This window comes from Motacilla alba, chromosome 6 (genome assembly GCF_015832195.1).
Source record: "Motacilla alba alba isolate MOTALB_02 chromosome 6, Motacilla_alba_V1.0_pri, whole genome shotgun sequence".
Classification (NCBI taxonomy): domain Eukaryota; kingdom Metazoa; phylum Chordata; class Aves; order Passeriformes; family Motacillidae; genus Motacilla; species Motacilla alba.
In genome coordinates, this window is record NC_052021.1 from 1,551,353 (window position 1) to 1,565,795 (window position 14,443).

Below are 14,443 nucleotides of genomic sequence, written 5' to 3' on the forward strand. Positions count from 1 at the left end.
AAGATATTCCTTTAGTCAGGAAATTTAGATAACAAGTCTCTTTGAAATGTATGGGCCTTGTTCATTATTAGTCCTCTTGAGTGAAAGAAATTATTGTACTGTCCATTTGTTAAATGTGGATGGGTGAACAATAACTGGCTCTTTAGTTCACTTATACTCCTAAGGAAGGCTTTTTTTTCCACAAGCCTCTCTGACTATGGGCCAGGTTCAGTCTTTGCCTAAGCCAGCAGGAAGAATGAAATGGAGGAGCACTGCTGCTCCAGAAGGTGCAGGGCCCCTGCAGCCAGGAGCAACCCGGGGAACAGCCCGGGGAACAGCCCGAGCTGTGGGGACAGGAGGCCAGGGCCAAAGCTGCCATAGCAGCCGAGCTGCCACCACAGCTGTGATCTGCACCTGATCATCAGTCCACGTGTGTAAATCATTCTGCAGCTCCACCAACTCCAGCAAGACAGAATACAGGAGAAAAACGTGCATTTCCATTTGGAGACTCCTTTTGCTCGCCACCTAGCCCCTGAGCCGAGTAGTGCATTTAAATCACATTTTTGGTATGTTCTTTGTAGCTTCAGGAGATAGAATCTTCTATTTAAACTAAGATTCTCACACTGTTACTTGTCCAGCTATTTGGACTTAAGTAAGATGTAAGTAACAAGTTCTGATAAAATTCAAAATAAATGGAAAAATGGGAACTTGGCACAACTAAGTTCCTGATGATTTATAATGGGATGACATCCAACTGTTCCCACAGTATTAGACTGTCTTCTGAATTCGAAACATGTCACCCTGAAATATTGCAAAGAACTACAGCAAAGCTTAAGACAGAGGTGACTTGAAAGGGAAAACAGTTTTAGCTAGCGTAACTGGAAGTTTCATATTCCTAATAAATCCAGCGAAAGACCACACCATGGTGACAAAATCTGAAGCAGTACACTTCATGAAGATTACAGAGGAAACTTTCCGTTTAAGAGAAAATATTCAGGTTTTGAAAAATAATTGACATTGCTGTAACCAATAAAGTTTCCCCTCAGATCTTAATCAGCTTTTTGTGCATCACAAGGTCAATCTGTTAAATCTACTAAACCTTTAATTAAAAGTATTGACTAAGCAGCAGTGCTATGATCAAAGACAATACCATTTGACTTTGAAAAATACTGTTCATAAAAGAGAACCACAAGGCACATTTCTAAGCCATTTATATTTTTTCACATTTTAATTTAAGTAAGTTAATGAACATTAACTTACTGCCATTTCAATATATAGCCAAGAAAATATAATTTTAAAAAAATTAATTCAGAGTTCATGAAAAATTATCTACATGGGAAAAGCTGGATTATGAAACAGATGCTTACAGTTTAATCCAAGAAGCAATAAGGGATTTGAACACGGAATTTGGAAATAAATGGAAGAATCATTTAAAAGCAGAAAAATAAAATAGCTGTACTCGAACATTTTCATTGGTCAGTGCACATAGGAAGCGGCAAGATGGAAGTGAAGAATACCAAGGATCTTGAAGATGAGAAGTGAGTACTTGCAAGCAATTTTTAAAAATGGCCAATGAGTAATCAAAGACTTTTGAGAAGAGTAGTAATTCACTACCTAGAGCTGAGATAAAATCAGCAAAATCAGAGTAACATAAAGATTAGTGATTAGTGAGAGAAGAGGGAGACTGGTGCCAGTTCCTTCACAAAGTCAGGTTTCCTTTTAACACAACAGCAGTTTGCCCCGCAATGTCAACTCTGCCGTCACTGCGCACGGAAATCTTCAACTCTCCTCCACGGCGGGAACATTGAAAAGCTAAAGAGAAACAAGAGCCCAGAGTTAAAAAACCACTGTGTACCACAAATTATTTAGAAACCCATGAAAACTCAGGGAAAGGAAGCTTCTGGCTCCAGAAAGCAAGCAGCACCAGGGCCACCCTGGAAGAATTGCCTTTATGGATGAAGGTCATCTGAGGGTGTATTTCCAACCAGACCTTGCCTATTGAGTCTGACAAAACTGCTTCTTAATACAAGCAGTGAGGGGTAGTTTGCTTTGTTGTAGCAAATTAAGTTTCTTCCATGTATCTAAGAAGTCTTGAATTCTCCCTTCATGGGATACAGTTTTTGGAGGGAAGAAGGAACAACACCAAGCGTTATCTGCATAGAATGAATGAGCATTTTGGTGGCACTGAACACCAAAAGCTGATACTGCATTCAAAGAATGTGCGTGGCTAAAGGGTAATAAGCTCACAAAGGCAGTGGGAAAAGTCTACAAAGAAACATAGATGCTGCTTCAGCTGTCAGGAACTGACACCAAGTTCTTACACAGGATGCAACAGACATTGATTTATAGAATCTCGAAGAAATAATTTAACAGAACTGGGTAAACCTGAAGTAGAAACAGCCTTCTGCTTGTAATTGCTTAGAGAATTAAGCTTTTGTCTGGACTGTTGAGCCGTACACAGGTGGGATGATGTTCACCTAGCATGTGGAGTCTCCAACTCGTTTCAGCAGTCTCATTTTAGTTGCATGACTTGATCAGACAAGGGTCTGGTTCAGATGGCATTTAGAAAAGTTTCGAGCAGTTTGCTTTTGTGAAAGGCTCTATATGGATGAAGAGGCAATAATGTGCAGTCCCCTGACTCAATGAACTTCCAACTGCTCCAGAAGTTGTCCAAAGCTAAGGGGCATGTTTTTCCTCTCAAACCCACAATTTATAAACTGGGTAGAGATTGTATTCAGATCCCAGCAGAGCACAGGCTCTCTGATGCTATATATGCTGTATGCTTTAAAACTATTTCTCAGGCACTGCTGCTAAGAAAGCTCTTCTTTGATCAGGAGATTAGATACTCAGACATGAAAGAGTGGAAACAGGAGCTATTTAGAGATTGAGAACTTTCTGTTCTTTTCCATTTATAGAACCATGGGTTGTTTTTAACTTGTCAGAATACCATCTATGAATGGAGTAATGCTTCAAGTAGTAACTGAAGTGAGTATTTTAGACTCTTAAAAGACCCAGGCCAGCTAAAATTGATCAATTATTACTGCCAGGTGGGGAGACACACCTAAGGTCTTCCACTCCCACATGACAGCGGATTGAAATAAAAGAGATTAATTATTTCAGCGCTTCAAAGGTTGGTTGGGTTTGTTTTTTTCTTCTTTAAATGTCCAAACTCTAGCTCTTTCATGTCAGGATTACTGAGATTGTTTTGATATTGATCCATTTTACTTTACTTTACTTTTTTGGAAGAAACTTCCAAACTAGAAGAAACACAAAAAATAACTCACAAAAGAAATTTTTAGACAAGCTTATATGAAAATAATACTTGATCTATTCCCCCTCTCACACGAAAGCACTGATATTTCATGCTACCTCCAAGAGTAAACAGGCCTGCATGGAACATTTCAATACCTAGAGGATTTCATTTAGCAGCAGTGTCTCTGGAGGCATTCAGGCATCTCTGAAGTGCACTCACCTTTTAGATCATAAAGCTGTTGCACACCCATCCCACGCCTGTATTTACCAGGAGTACTTCATACTATACATAGATTTTACACACATTTGCTATGAAAACAAGCACGTACAACTGTACAAACGACATCTAACAGCTGACCTCAGGGTGCCCTGGGCTCCTCTGTGGTTCACCTGGCACACAGAAAGTTTGGGAGCAGCCACAAGGCCAGTGATGCCACAGTATCGCACCCTCCTGCATTCACACATCAGCTGGCGGCCTTGTACAAACATTATCCTGTTGTTCTAGAGCTTCCTACCAGCCTAGATGGAGCTCAATGACCCCTGCTCAAGCAATTTAAGGAATAATAGATTTTCTTCATAATGTCACCGGAATGACATCAGCTCAGGAAGAAGTGACACTCTTGTAATAATACTTAAGAAATCACCAGTATTTGGTTTGAATTTCTAAACCCTATGGAGGAATGCTGAAAGAAGCATTTGTTCCTTAACCCAAGCAAAGCTCTCCAAGACTTTTTTTTATCCTAAGGAAAAAGGTGGACAAATCTGGTGATTGATGGAGGGAACACCTCTCCTTTGAAGAAATGTAACACTTGTGCATAAATCCGATGTTGTCGATCTATGCATTGAGATTACTTGTAAAAGATGAAAACTGCAATGAAAAGTCTTGACTTCATGAGAATTCAAATTAGCAAAAACTTTAATACAGGTAGATTCACTGTACCTTAACGAAGCAACTTCTCCTATCATTTTATGTGTTTTGTTGTTGCTGGTAAGGTTGGTGGTAATTTTTTTTTCATTTCTGCCCCCCGAAAAACAACCCTTAAATGTTATAAACCTGTTCTGTAGTGGAAGGAATCAAGAGAAGTTAAAGGCAGTAACAAGAAACAAATTTCCCCACAAAAAAATACAGTTGTCTCAAGTAAACTGGTGTAGCAAGATTCCCCTAGCTTAAACTGGGATAAAAACTGTCCTGGATAAGCCCTTTCTCATCACAATGATTTGGGAAGTCCCCTCTAATTTGTTTGGTTGTATGGAATTCCTTAAGCAGGTTTATAAATGTTACCTTAGAAATAGGACGACAGTGTGAAGGGCTGGATAACAGACAGTTGTTACACACTGCATTCACTAGCAACTGTGGAAGTCTATACATCTGAGAGATTATAATTTCTATACATTGCAGAGACTCCTCAAATGAAAGAAAGGCAAGGACTGATACAAAACCCTGACTGAACAAGCAGCTTAAATTCAAGGACATGGACCCAGCTTCAAGAAAAGATCATAAAATATTTCACCTTGTAAAAGTACTGGAAATTCTCTTTGTAGTTGGTGGGAGCGGTTGTTGTTTGAGAATTTAGTCTAAAGAAAGTAGGAACAGAACCCAAACACAGGAAATTAAGTCTGATGCTTCAGCAGAGCTGCAGCTGACCTCCTCCTAAAGGCCTCAATAGCCAGAGAGATCCGACAAAAGATTTCATGTTCCACATTTTATATTACTTTTTATGCAATCTATTTGGGAACTAACAGATCCTTCATTCTGTGGAAGAAATTCTTCCTTTATTCTTGCAATAAAAAGTATTGCATATCACAGAAGACAGCACAGAGGTTTCTAAGAAGTCCAAAGATGCTCTTATTTATTGCTGATATGGAATGTCCTTGAATGCCAGCTATCTTTTCCAAATAACTTCATTAGCAGTAGAATTTGCCCAGTACTACCTGATACCTCTCAGACAGACACATGTAAGGATATTTCTCATAAACATACATCAAATTAACTTGTCCTGTTTAAAACAGTTTTCTATGATTTCTACCACAGAAGAAGTCTGAGGACATATATGCACGAAATATGAATGAAAAAACCCCAAAACAACACAAACCTATCTTGTGGACAGATAGGACTTTTCTTGTGCTAAACACATTAGAGAAGCTGATTACAGTATCAATTGCCCTGGCTGCTTGAGCTGGTTTCTCTAAAATCAGAACAGGGACAGTACATACAAAGTACATGAAAATGGAAAACAGGTAGAAAGTGTCAATTGGAAGTACAGACAGAATTCCAGCCTGTTTGAGTACTTAAAGAAACAAGGTCTATAGATGCTATGGGGAGTTCAATATTAACATCCAAAAATGTCAAAATCTTCTGAGAAACAACCAGTTCATAAGGACACATTACTGAAGACATTTTTTCATCTTCAGAATTTATGTTGAGATTCCCCCCATCTCCCCCCAGCATTACTTAAGCTATCACAGATACTGTGTGGTGTAAATGTAAATAGAAGATCTTCAGGACAGAACGTTAAATCTTTCCTTTGGTCCATGGTGGAGAAGGTCCTATTCCTGGTGGATCCTTAAAGACTCGCCATCCTCAAGAAAAACCATTCTGAGATTCATTTGACCAATACAGAAAGGCTTATATTCAGGCTAGCTGTTTGTTTGGAAAAGTATTTACTAAAGTATTTACTTTTATGGACAAAGAACCTTATTAGATCAAGTATCCAACCTCTGCTCTAAACTAAACGTGTCCGAAGGCTTGTGTGCAGAATTGCCCCCTGTCCCCTCTTGGGGAACCAGGTAGGGGATGAGGGTATTTGTACTGCTTCTCTTGTTCTTCTGCTCTCTGGCAAAGCACTAAGAACAGCAGAAGCAAGGAGTCACCCAACACCTCCTCATACAGCACTGCCATGTGTTAACAGTTTCTCTTGGTTTCTTTCCACCATGTTCTTAAGTTTCTTGCTTAATAACAAAGATGTGATCTAATGAGCATATCTCATTGGTTGAATCAAACACATAAACATCCCCTGAGGTTCCCCAAGCTTCAGGTATGATGAAAGGTCATGAGAACCAAAAGCCAAGATCAAAAACTGACAGCAGAGAGTTATGATCCAGAAACCAACACTTCAAACTCCCTGGGGCATGATGTGTCATGGTGGTGGATAGGAAAGCAAGCAATTTCTCAAAGATTACCTCACACACAAAATATTTCTAATATTCTATTCATCTTGAGGAAACGGATAAGGAGTTATTGCTACAGCATGGATTGCAGTAGTAATACAACCTTTTCTTTTCTAGTGAGTAGATTTACATAAATGGACAGCTTTGCAATAAAACAGTTTCTCTTACCAAGCATTTCTTTCTTCCCCAACTGCTCTGACCAATAGCTGCTTAAAACAGCATGAGCAGATCCTTAAAAGAAATTGGAAAACAAAGTACAGAGTTAAATTATAATCACTACTTTACAGAGTAAGCATAGTCAAAATGTAAATATCATAAATCAAGGGCCACGTGTGTTTAGGATAAAAAAAAACCTAAGAGCTTGCACAGCAGACAGAACTTAAGGCTTTATAATTTCAATTTATGGTAAAGCAGTATTACTTCCACATCCTCTAGCTTCAAAGGAAATCTTGCTAGGTGAGGGCATCATCATTAGCTACAATTCTCAGCTGACTAATGATTAAATGGTACCTAAGCAAAGAACACCATCCTGTAGCAACACACTGAGCGCACCATCGGAAGAATGGGCAGGAACACGCCCTGCTGCCCTAGGCCAGCTGAGCTCTCACAGGCCTGAGAACAGCAGCGGTGTCATGAAACCAGGCAAGATCTCAGCTGAAATGCATTGGGAAAAAATCCAAACAAAAATCCAAAGCACCACAAAAAAAGAACACCAACAGAAGAGGATATTGATTTCCACTACAACACTCATCCCGTAATGAACTAGTCTCTCACTTTTATCTAATTGTAATACTTGAGGGAAAAGATCTGAAAAAGACACAAGAATATCTGGCCTAATGACAGTAGGAAGCTGATTTGATTTTTATTAAATGAGTTGGCCTCAGTCATAAAAGTTTTTAGTTTAATGAGCACTCCTGCTAGCCATATAAACCAGTAATTTATAAGAGACTTCAAAGTACAGAAACAGACTAACAAATTTGAATAAAAATCTTTAATTTAACTGAAACAAAAAGTATAAGCTGCTTATCATACAAACACATACCTGTAACAGGGTCTTCCAGAACTCCAACCCAAGGTGCAAAATATCTGGAGTAAAAATCATGGCCTTTTCCACTGGAATTTCCCTTAACAGTGAGTATGAGTCCTTTCAGTTTTCCAGTCTTTTCAGCTGACAAAAAGTGTTGTGCACTCACTTTCAAGTTTTCCAACACAGACCTTAAATATAATTATGAAAATTTAATAGTCCATCATTCATTTTACATTAATATAAGTACTGAAAAGAAAAAATAAAGCTATAGAATCATCTTCTCTACAATTCAAAAGCAGCCCTAAAATATTAGAGAAGATCCCTAGCACTGTCCTCACAATGGTATTTGACAGAAGAATCACCTTGAACCTCATGCACTCTGAATGAGCAGAGAAAAAAGGTCAAGCCATGCATTTCCTATTTATCTCTGAAAACAGAGCATCCTGAAATATTAGCTACAAAAAAAAATCACCTTGTTTCAACACTTTAATCATTGAAAGAATTATTGCCTCACTACAGAATGTACCAAGTGCTCCACCTCCTTTCAGAGCAGGCAAATAACTAACGTCATTCAGGTCTTCATGGCATTCTAAAGCAGTAGACAACTGGCTGATACCTCCCTACAAAACAGAAATATTCTCAGCTGAGTACTTATTATTTCACTCTTTCAGACTTTCTCCCCAGTGTCCCAGACTTTAACCATTAGTTAGGCCAAACTTCAGGTTTGTAATAACAGTAATTTGGCCTGATTAAAGGAGTTCTGTTTCAGCAGTATATACCTAAATCATACTTGAATTAACAATGAAATTCAGATGAGATTAACAAACGCTTTGGAATAATTTGAATTGGAATTTTCTCCCTAAAGCCACTTATGGTGCTGTTAAGCATGTATAAGCAGATTACAGTCCAATGGAAGTCAGAATCCCTGGCATTCTGCCAACGTGCCCTGAACTGAAGCAGGACTCCCAAATTCCCGCCAGGTTACTAGATCATCTTTAGACTCAGATGGATGGGAAAAATACACCCCCATTAAAACTGTTTCCTACACCTCCTTCTCTTGAAGACAGATTTCAGAATGATCTTAGTCAGCTTTGCAGCTTCAATAAGCTCATATTAAAAGACAAAATAACCACTTTACACAGAAATTTAAATCAGAGGCTTCTCATCTCCACCTGATTTAAAACCAGATAAAAGAGCCTTAGTATGTAAGGAATAAATAGGCCAACTCCATGTCTGCATTCTTGATTAAAACAATTAATAGAGTGCAATATACCTGTCATAAGTATCACTGAGGCGCACCAAGAGTTTCTTTGTGTCGGGAGAATAGCGGACATCTTGAACAATCATGTCACCAACAGCTGCCTGGTGGGAAATGCAAAGACAGAGAAGAACCCATCATCACTTGAATATAAAATATTATTCCCTTAGCATTTCTGTAGAGCACATTCCCTGCTAGAAGAGGGCCCGTATTCCGTGCAACCCTCAAGCACATGCAAGCGAGAAAAGCAAACGCACCAAGTGTTTGAATGGATTTGGGCGAGTTACCAGCCCCATATATATCAATCTGGGAAGAAATCCAGGACCTAGAGGAGGGCAAGGACACAGACTGTCCTCTTATGCACACAAAAGGCCAAAAATGCCATTGAAATAAATATTGACACTTTGGTCGATGGAAATGGGAGACAGGTTCAGCTGCAGCACTTGGGAGAATTCCACTCCCTGACCCACTGACTCATTACTGAGAGCTTTGAAGTTTGGTGTTTCCAATTCAGGAGTACATCGAGCAGTGCCTTGTCACCATTTTTCAGCCATTTTAATACATAAAAAATAAGCAAAGCTACTATCAATGTTTTTCTAAGACAACTGATGGATTCTTCTTTTACCTTTATTAATTCTTCTACTTCCTTAAGTTCCTGAAGAAAAAAAAAAACACACACACACTGTAAAAAATGCAATATATATGTATGTATCTATGCAACTACAGACAGACACATATACTGACATACACATACAAACACATACTTTCCTTGAAAGCCTATCGTGAATAAAATTTTGACTAACCTGGGGGTAGGCTGTGTAGAGTGGCAAGTCCAGGACAATATGATCTTTCTCTTGTCTGGCCTTTAATTCCCCGCTCAGTGTCACAAACGTGAGAACTGAGTTTGTATTTTCTAGAGAGAGAACATTGCAACATTATCAAACATCAGAATTTTAATCTAAATTATCATAGCCCTGGGAGTAGCTCAGTATATTCAGAAAAAGTCAGTTATGCAGCTCAAATATATCTAGAGCAACACTGTATTCTGGGCAAAATTCCCAACTAACTCAATCAATCTGCTGAGGCTAATAAACACAGCAATTGTCAGGGAATCATTCCTGCATTTGCCTAGAATGAATGGGAATGTCCTTTTAACAGAAAGAGCAATATTCCCTATTCATCAAATCCTGCTATACCTCTCCCAGATGACATTTGCATATTTAGCACTTTTCCTAAGCCAGAGTAATAGCAGGGCATGGGAATCAGAAGGTAGGCATCAGACTACAGCCTGGTAACTACAGAGCAGAAGTAAAAGGCAGTACCCAGGGTATCTCCATTTGTGTTCTACAGATGTTCTGAATGTTTAATTGCCTTTGTCTTAAAAAAATAGAGAAGTTAATTAGAAGTAAATGTTCTTAAAAACCATAGTAATACAGAGGTAGTAAACCTACTTTGTACATGAAATAACACAGCAGCTGATGCAAGAGTAGCATGACCACAGAGAGGAACTTCACTGGCTGGGGTGAACCACCTGAGCCCAAAGCAGGAACCTTGGAAAAATAAAGTTTATTTAGTGCTATTAAGTAGAAGAAGTCTGTATCTTAATTTTATCTCAATATATATAGAGTGATGATGTTTCAGTTAATCAAAATGCATGTTACAATCAGTTTTGGTCCTAAACACACTTCTAGGTACCCATTTTGCACTGATTTTTCAGAATAGCTATCCCTTTTGAATCAGGTCAACAACCTTTGCATGCTGCACAGATTTTCCTTTGTCCTGAACAGGTCTTACTTAGAAGATAAAGCCTCCATGTCCGTGTGTATTATGAAATGCTGCAGAGGCAGAGTCATGATCTGTACTACCTGCAGGCCTAGAGGCCATAGATGGTCTTGCTGGTATAACAGAACCTGTACTGGAGTTAGCTCAGTTATGAATTATTTTGCTTAAACCACCAGTTAAGTCTGGTAAAACCCTCTAATCTCTACGAACCCTTCTTTTCACTAGAAATCATATTTTTATTTGCTGTTTAAAAAATTTGTAACACACACATATGATACTTGGTTTCCTGTAACTTTTGCTCGTGCATTTCAAGTGAATAACTACCATACAAATACAATAAGAAGTGAAAAAGAAAAATAATTATTTCTTGATCCAAACCAGTCTTGTCATTGCTACTATGGAAAATTCATGCATTCAAGTCAGTCTCCTCTAATAAAAACAAATAGAACCCAAATAAAACCCTGTGGTGGAACCTAATGGCCCCGGCAGTGAAGTGCTGTGAGGGCTGGCCCAGCCCAGCCCAGCCTGCTCCGTGCTGCTCGTGCACTGCTCCAAGCGGGAGCAGTGCCTGGGAGCAGCACATGGAGGATTCGTGCACATGCCCGAGAGGAGGCAAACGTGACCCAGCACGGCTGCCTGGACACTCCAGACACACAGCCAGACTTGGACTGACAGGACATTAGGCACTCCCACAAATTCACATGTCCCTAAAATAACAGAGCTGATTGGTTTGGTTTTTTCTTTAATTAACATAATTTCAACATACTGATGGTGAAGGCCTGCAGAAACATACGCTGTGTCAGCAGCCCTCACTACACCAATTCGTGTTCCAGAAGCAGATGATAAAAGCCATTCTGATGCTCCTGGTTCACTCCCACCACCCCTCAGCACACAGTCTCAGGTGTAGCTGAGGGACCAAACTCCTCTGAAAGAACTGTGCCCCCCTTGGGCAGCTGGGTGGGTCTGAGGCCACCAACTAGCCCGTTAGTACCAAAAGCACTGTAATGATAACGAAGCTGGCATTCTGTATGCTGCTAGAGATGGATGATTGAAAGCAAGCATGTTAAACATACTGGCAAAGTGCTAACATGAACAATGAAAAGTACTGTAACTTCTTGCTCCAAGCAATGAGTCTAACCCTAAAATAAATTCCAATTTATTAACAGGAGCAAGCAATTACAGTTACTACTATCCTTAGTATTTTTAATTACGGAGACTGTACAAAGTCCCACTCCCTGAACAATCCACCAAACAACAAAGATGATAAACGTGACTCCTTAACCTGGAATCTAAGTCCAGACCAGCGGATGAGCCCCTTGGCTCAGGCCGCCTCACAGCTGCCAAGCGAGCAGATTCAGCAAACTGATTCAGGTGAAAATTAATCCACAGAGTGAGTCTGAATGGATTCTGCATTTGTCTGATGCTTTCTTGTAAGCAGAACCACTAACTTTTGGTAAAGTCGTCTCCAGGTTTCAGTTTTCTGATGAAAGCTGTTTCTGAAAGGTTCATTTCTGTTGCAATTTTTTGGTGCAAATCTTCATCCAGGTCCTAGGGATGACATAACAAATCCAGTCAAGAGCAGGCCAAAAAATGCAGAATCAAACTTTCTGTCAAATACAGTAATTTAGTTTTCTATTATAATAAAACATGGATTCAGTTTTAATTCAAAATAATCTCTGAGAGTAAGAAAACCAAACTTTAAGTGGGACAATACACTCCCTTGGTAGGAGCTGAGAAGAGACAAAGTGGAAAAAAAAAATAAATGAAACTGCTGGAGCTCACAAAGTGCCTGTGATTTAAGCCAGTGGACATTGATCCCAAGAAAGCCAAGCCCCAGGGATTGTATAACATTCTCTTTGGCCCATGTTCCACTGCTCTTTCCCCACGGTTATGCTGACTGGCCAGGTTTGAGAATCTAATCTTTAAAATACTGAAACTCAAGTGAAACAAAGCACTAAAGGGACCTGGTCAGGTTCAGCCTCTGAGAGATAAAAGTGGGCCCTTGAATTACTTCCTTCAATAACTAACCCTGTTCAGCCAACAATCCCATACCACAGCCACAATCCAGTAACTGATTAGTGCACTAGAGCTGCACTTTGCAGACTGAGTTCCGCACAGTTAAACAACATCCCAACATTCTACAGGACACTTACATCCCCTTTATCCCAGGGAGAGTCCTGTCAGTTACTGTAAAGATCCTAGAGCAGAACAAAGACCAGTTAAAATGTTATTTTAATAACCTTTCTTTTCAATAACATGGAACTTTATTGAAACACTGCCATCCTGTGGACCGGTTTTGCCATTCTTGCATTCCCCTGATTTCTCCTGTAGCGCATCTGCTGAGACTCTGGAGGGAGCAGAGAACAGCCGTTGTGCATGGCTGCATCACACCTCCTTCAATCTTAGAATAAAGTGCTGAACTAGAATCGCGGCTTTAGCTGTCACACTGCAGCCTTTACTTGCAGGAACTGCAGAAAAATTTAAACATCTGCATCCCAAAGTCACGCATGTGAGGTAGCTCCACGATATCTCGATGTAACAAAGTAAAACTAATGCAAAAAATGCAATTAGAAGCTCATCATTTTAACGCAGAGATAACTTTGAGAGCATTTAGATTTTATGGGGCCAAAAATATCTCTGAAGAGAGATGTTCCCAGTCATACCTTTGGCTGACCTGGTAAGTAGGCAATGTTATATGAGATCTAGACAGACGTAGGAACCGCTAGAAAGGATCCATATTGGCATTACGAGCTGTTGCCACTGGCTACTCTACATATATTTTCAAATTTACAATTTATATCAGGAGTTACTACGCAAACAATACAAGGCCTGTAAATTTCTAATCCATCCTAATAATTATTTCTGTTAGAAATCGGTACCAATTAGTACCAACTGTTGACAACACCCTGATGAGGAGGATAATTACTGTCAACTGCACCAAAACTACCATGCAACACTGAAGCAATAAAAACTGGCTGTTTAAATTTGGCTAAAGCTGAACCCAACATAGTAATGGTATAAAAGACTCACATCGAGGTCTGTACCTGCTCTTTTTCTTTCCAGAGAAAGAGGAAAAATTCAAGAAAAAAAGGGAGAAAACCCATACCGAAATCAAACCCCACAGTTTAATCCTTCTACTGAGCACTGATTCAGCTTTACAGCGTTGCTTTTCAGATTTCGCTCTGAATCCTTCTTAATTCTTCAGAACTTTTATTCTGCATTATTCTTGAAGAAATAAAGCCATTTCTCTTAACTCAAAATAAATCCAGTCTATTCCTTAACAAAACATTTTTAACAGCCCACAAGAAAAATCAAACGCTGTCTCATACAACATCATTTTGATGAAAAAAAAGAGCACCCCTGTGCTAATTTCTATGTATTCTTGTGCCACAGCAAACAAGTCTGGAAAACAGAAGTCTCGAGTAAAGAAAGCAAAGTCTAATGCAGTGCTGAGTGCTCCGGCCAAGTACAGACGGCAAATGTCATTGCAGTACCTCAAAAAACAGCTGGGGTTTTTTAACTTACATTTTCAAGCAGACAAACTGCCGCAGGATTCCCAGAAAATGGCCGGTTTGTGAATGCATCAACCGTAAAAATTGGAATCTGCATTGTCGTGTGCACCTGCTTAGCCGCAGGCTGTGCTCCAGGTGCTCTCTAACCTGTTTCGCCCAGGAGGCCAGCACAACGCCAAGTTAATGCTTTCCTGACGGCAGGCGGAGCCAGCGGCCCCATCCCGTCACTTCCTAGCGCCGACACGGATTGAGACTCCTTCCTACGCCCCTGACGCTCCGCACTGATTCATTCTTTTCTTTTTTTCTTTTTTTTTTTTTTTTTTAATTAAAGCACGCATTTTAACCTCCCTTGCTACCAGCCCCTGAATGCCTCAGCGCGCCCGTTCACCACAGCGGCCGGCCCCGCACGGTGTGCCCCGCACTGAGGGAGGCGGGATCCTGCCCGGCTCGGCAGCTTTGCCGAGG

The 14,443-nt window shown here is 39.9% G+C and overlaps 1 protein-coding gene across 1 annotated transcript; it reads right to left on the reverse strand.

Moving 5' to 3' along the window:
- Positions 1–1,175: 1,175 nt before the first annotated feature.
- On the reverse strand, positions 1,176–14,202 carry PBLD (phenazine biosynthesis like protein domain containing). Its single transcript, XM_038139960.1, has 9 exons — positions 13,992–14,202; positions 11,915–12,014; positions 10,136–10,234; positions 9,488–9,597; positions 9,310–9,339; positions 8,700–8,788; positions 7,442–7,614; positions 6,568–6,630; positions 1,176–1,791 (listed from the first exon to the last, which is right to left on the reverse strand). Exons 1-9 carry the CDS (start codon positions 14,073–14,075, stop codon positions 1,679–1,681), a joined length of 861 nt encoding a protein of 286 aa, XP_037995888.1. The 5' UTR covers positions 14,076–14,202; the 3' UTR covers positions 1,176–1,678.
- Positions 14,203–14,443: the final 241 nt, after the last annotated feature.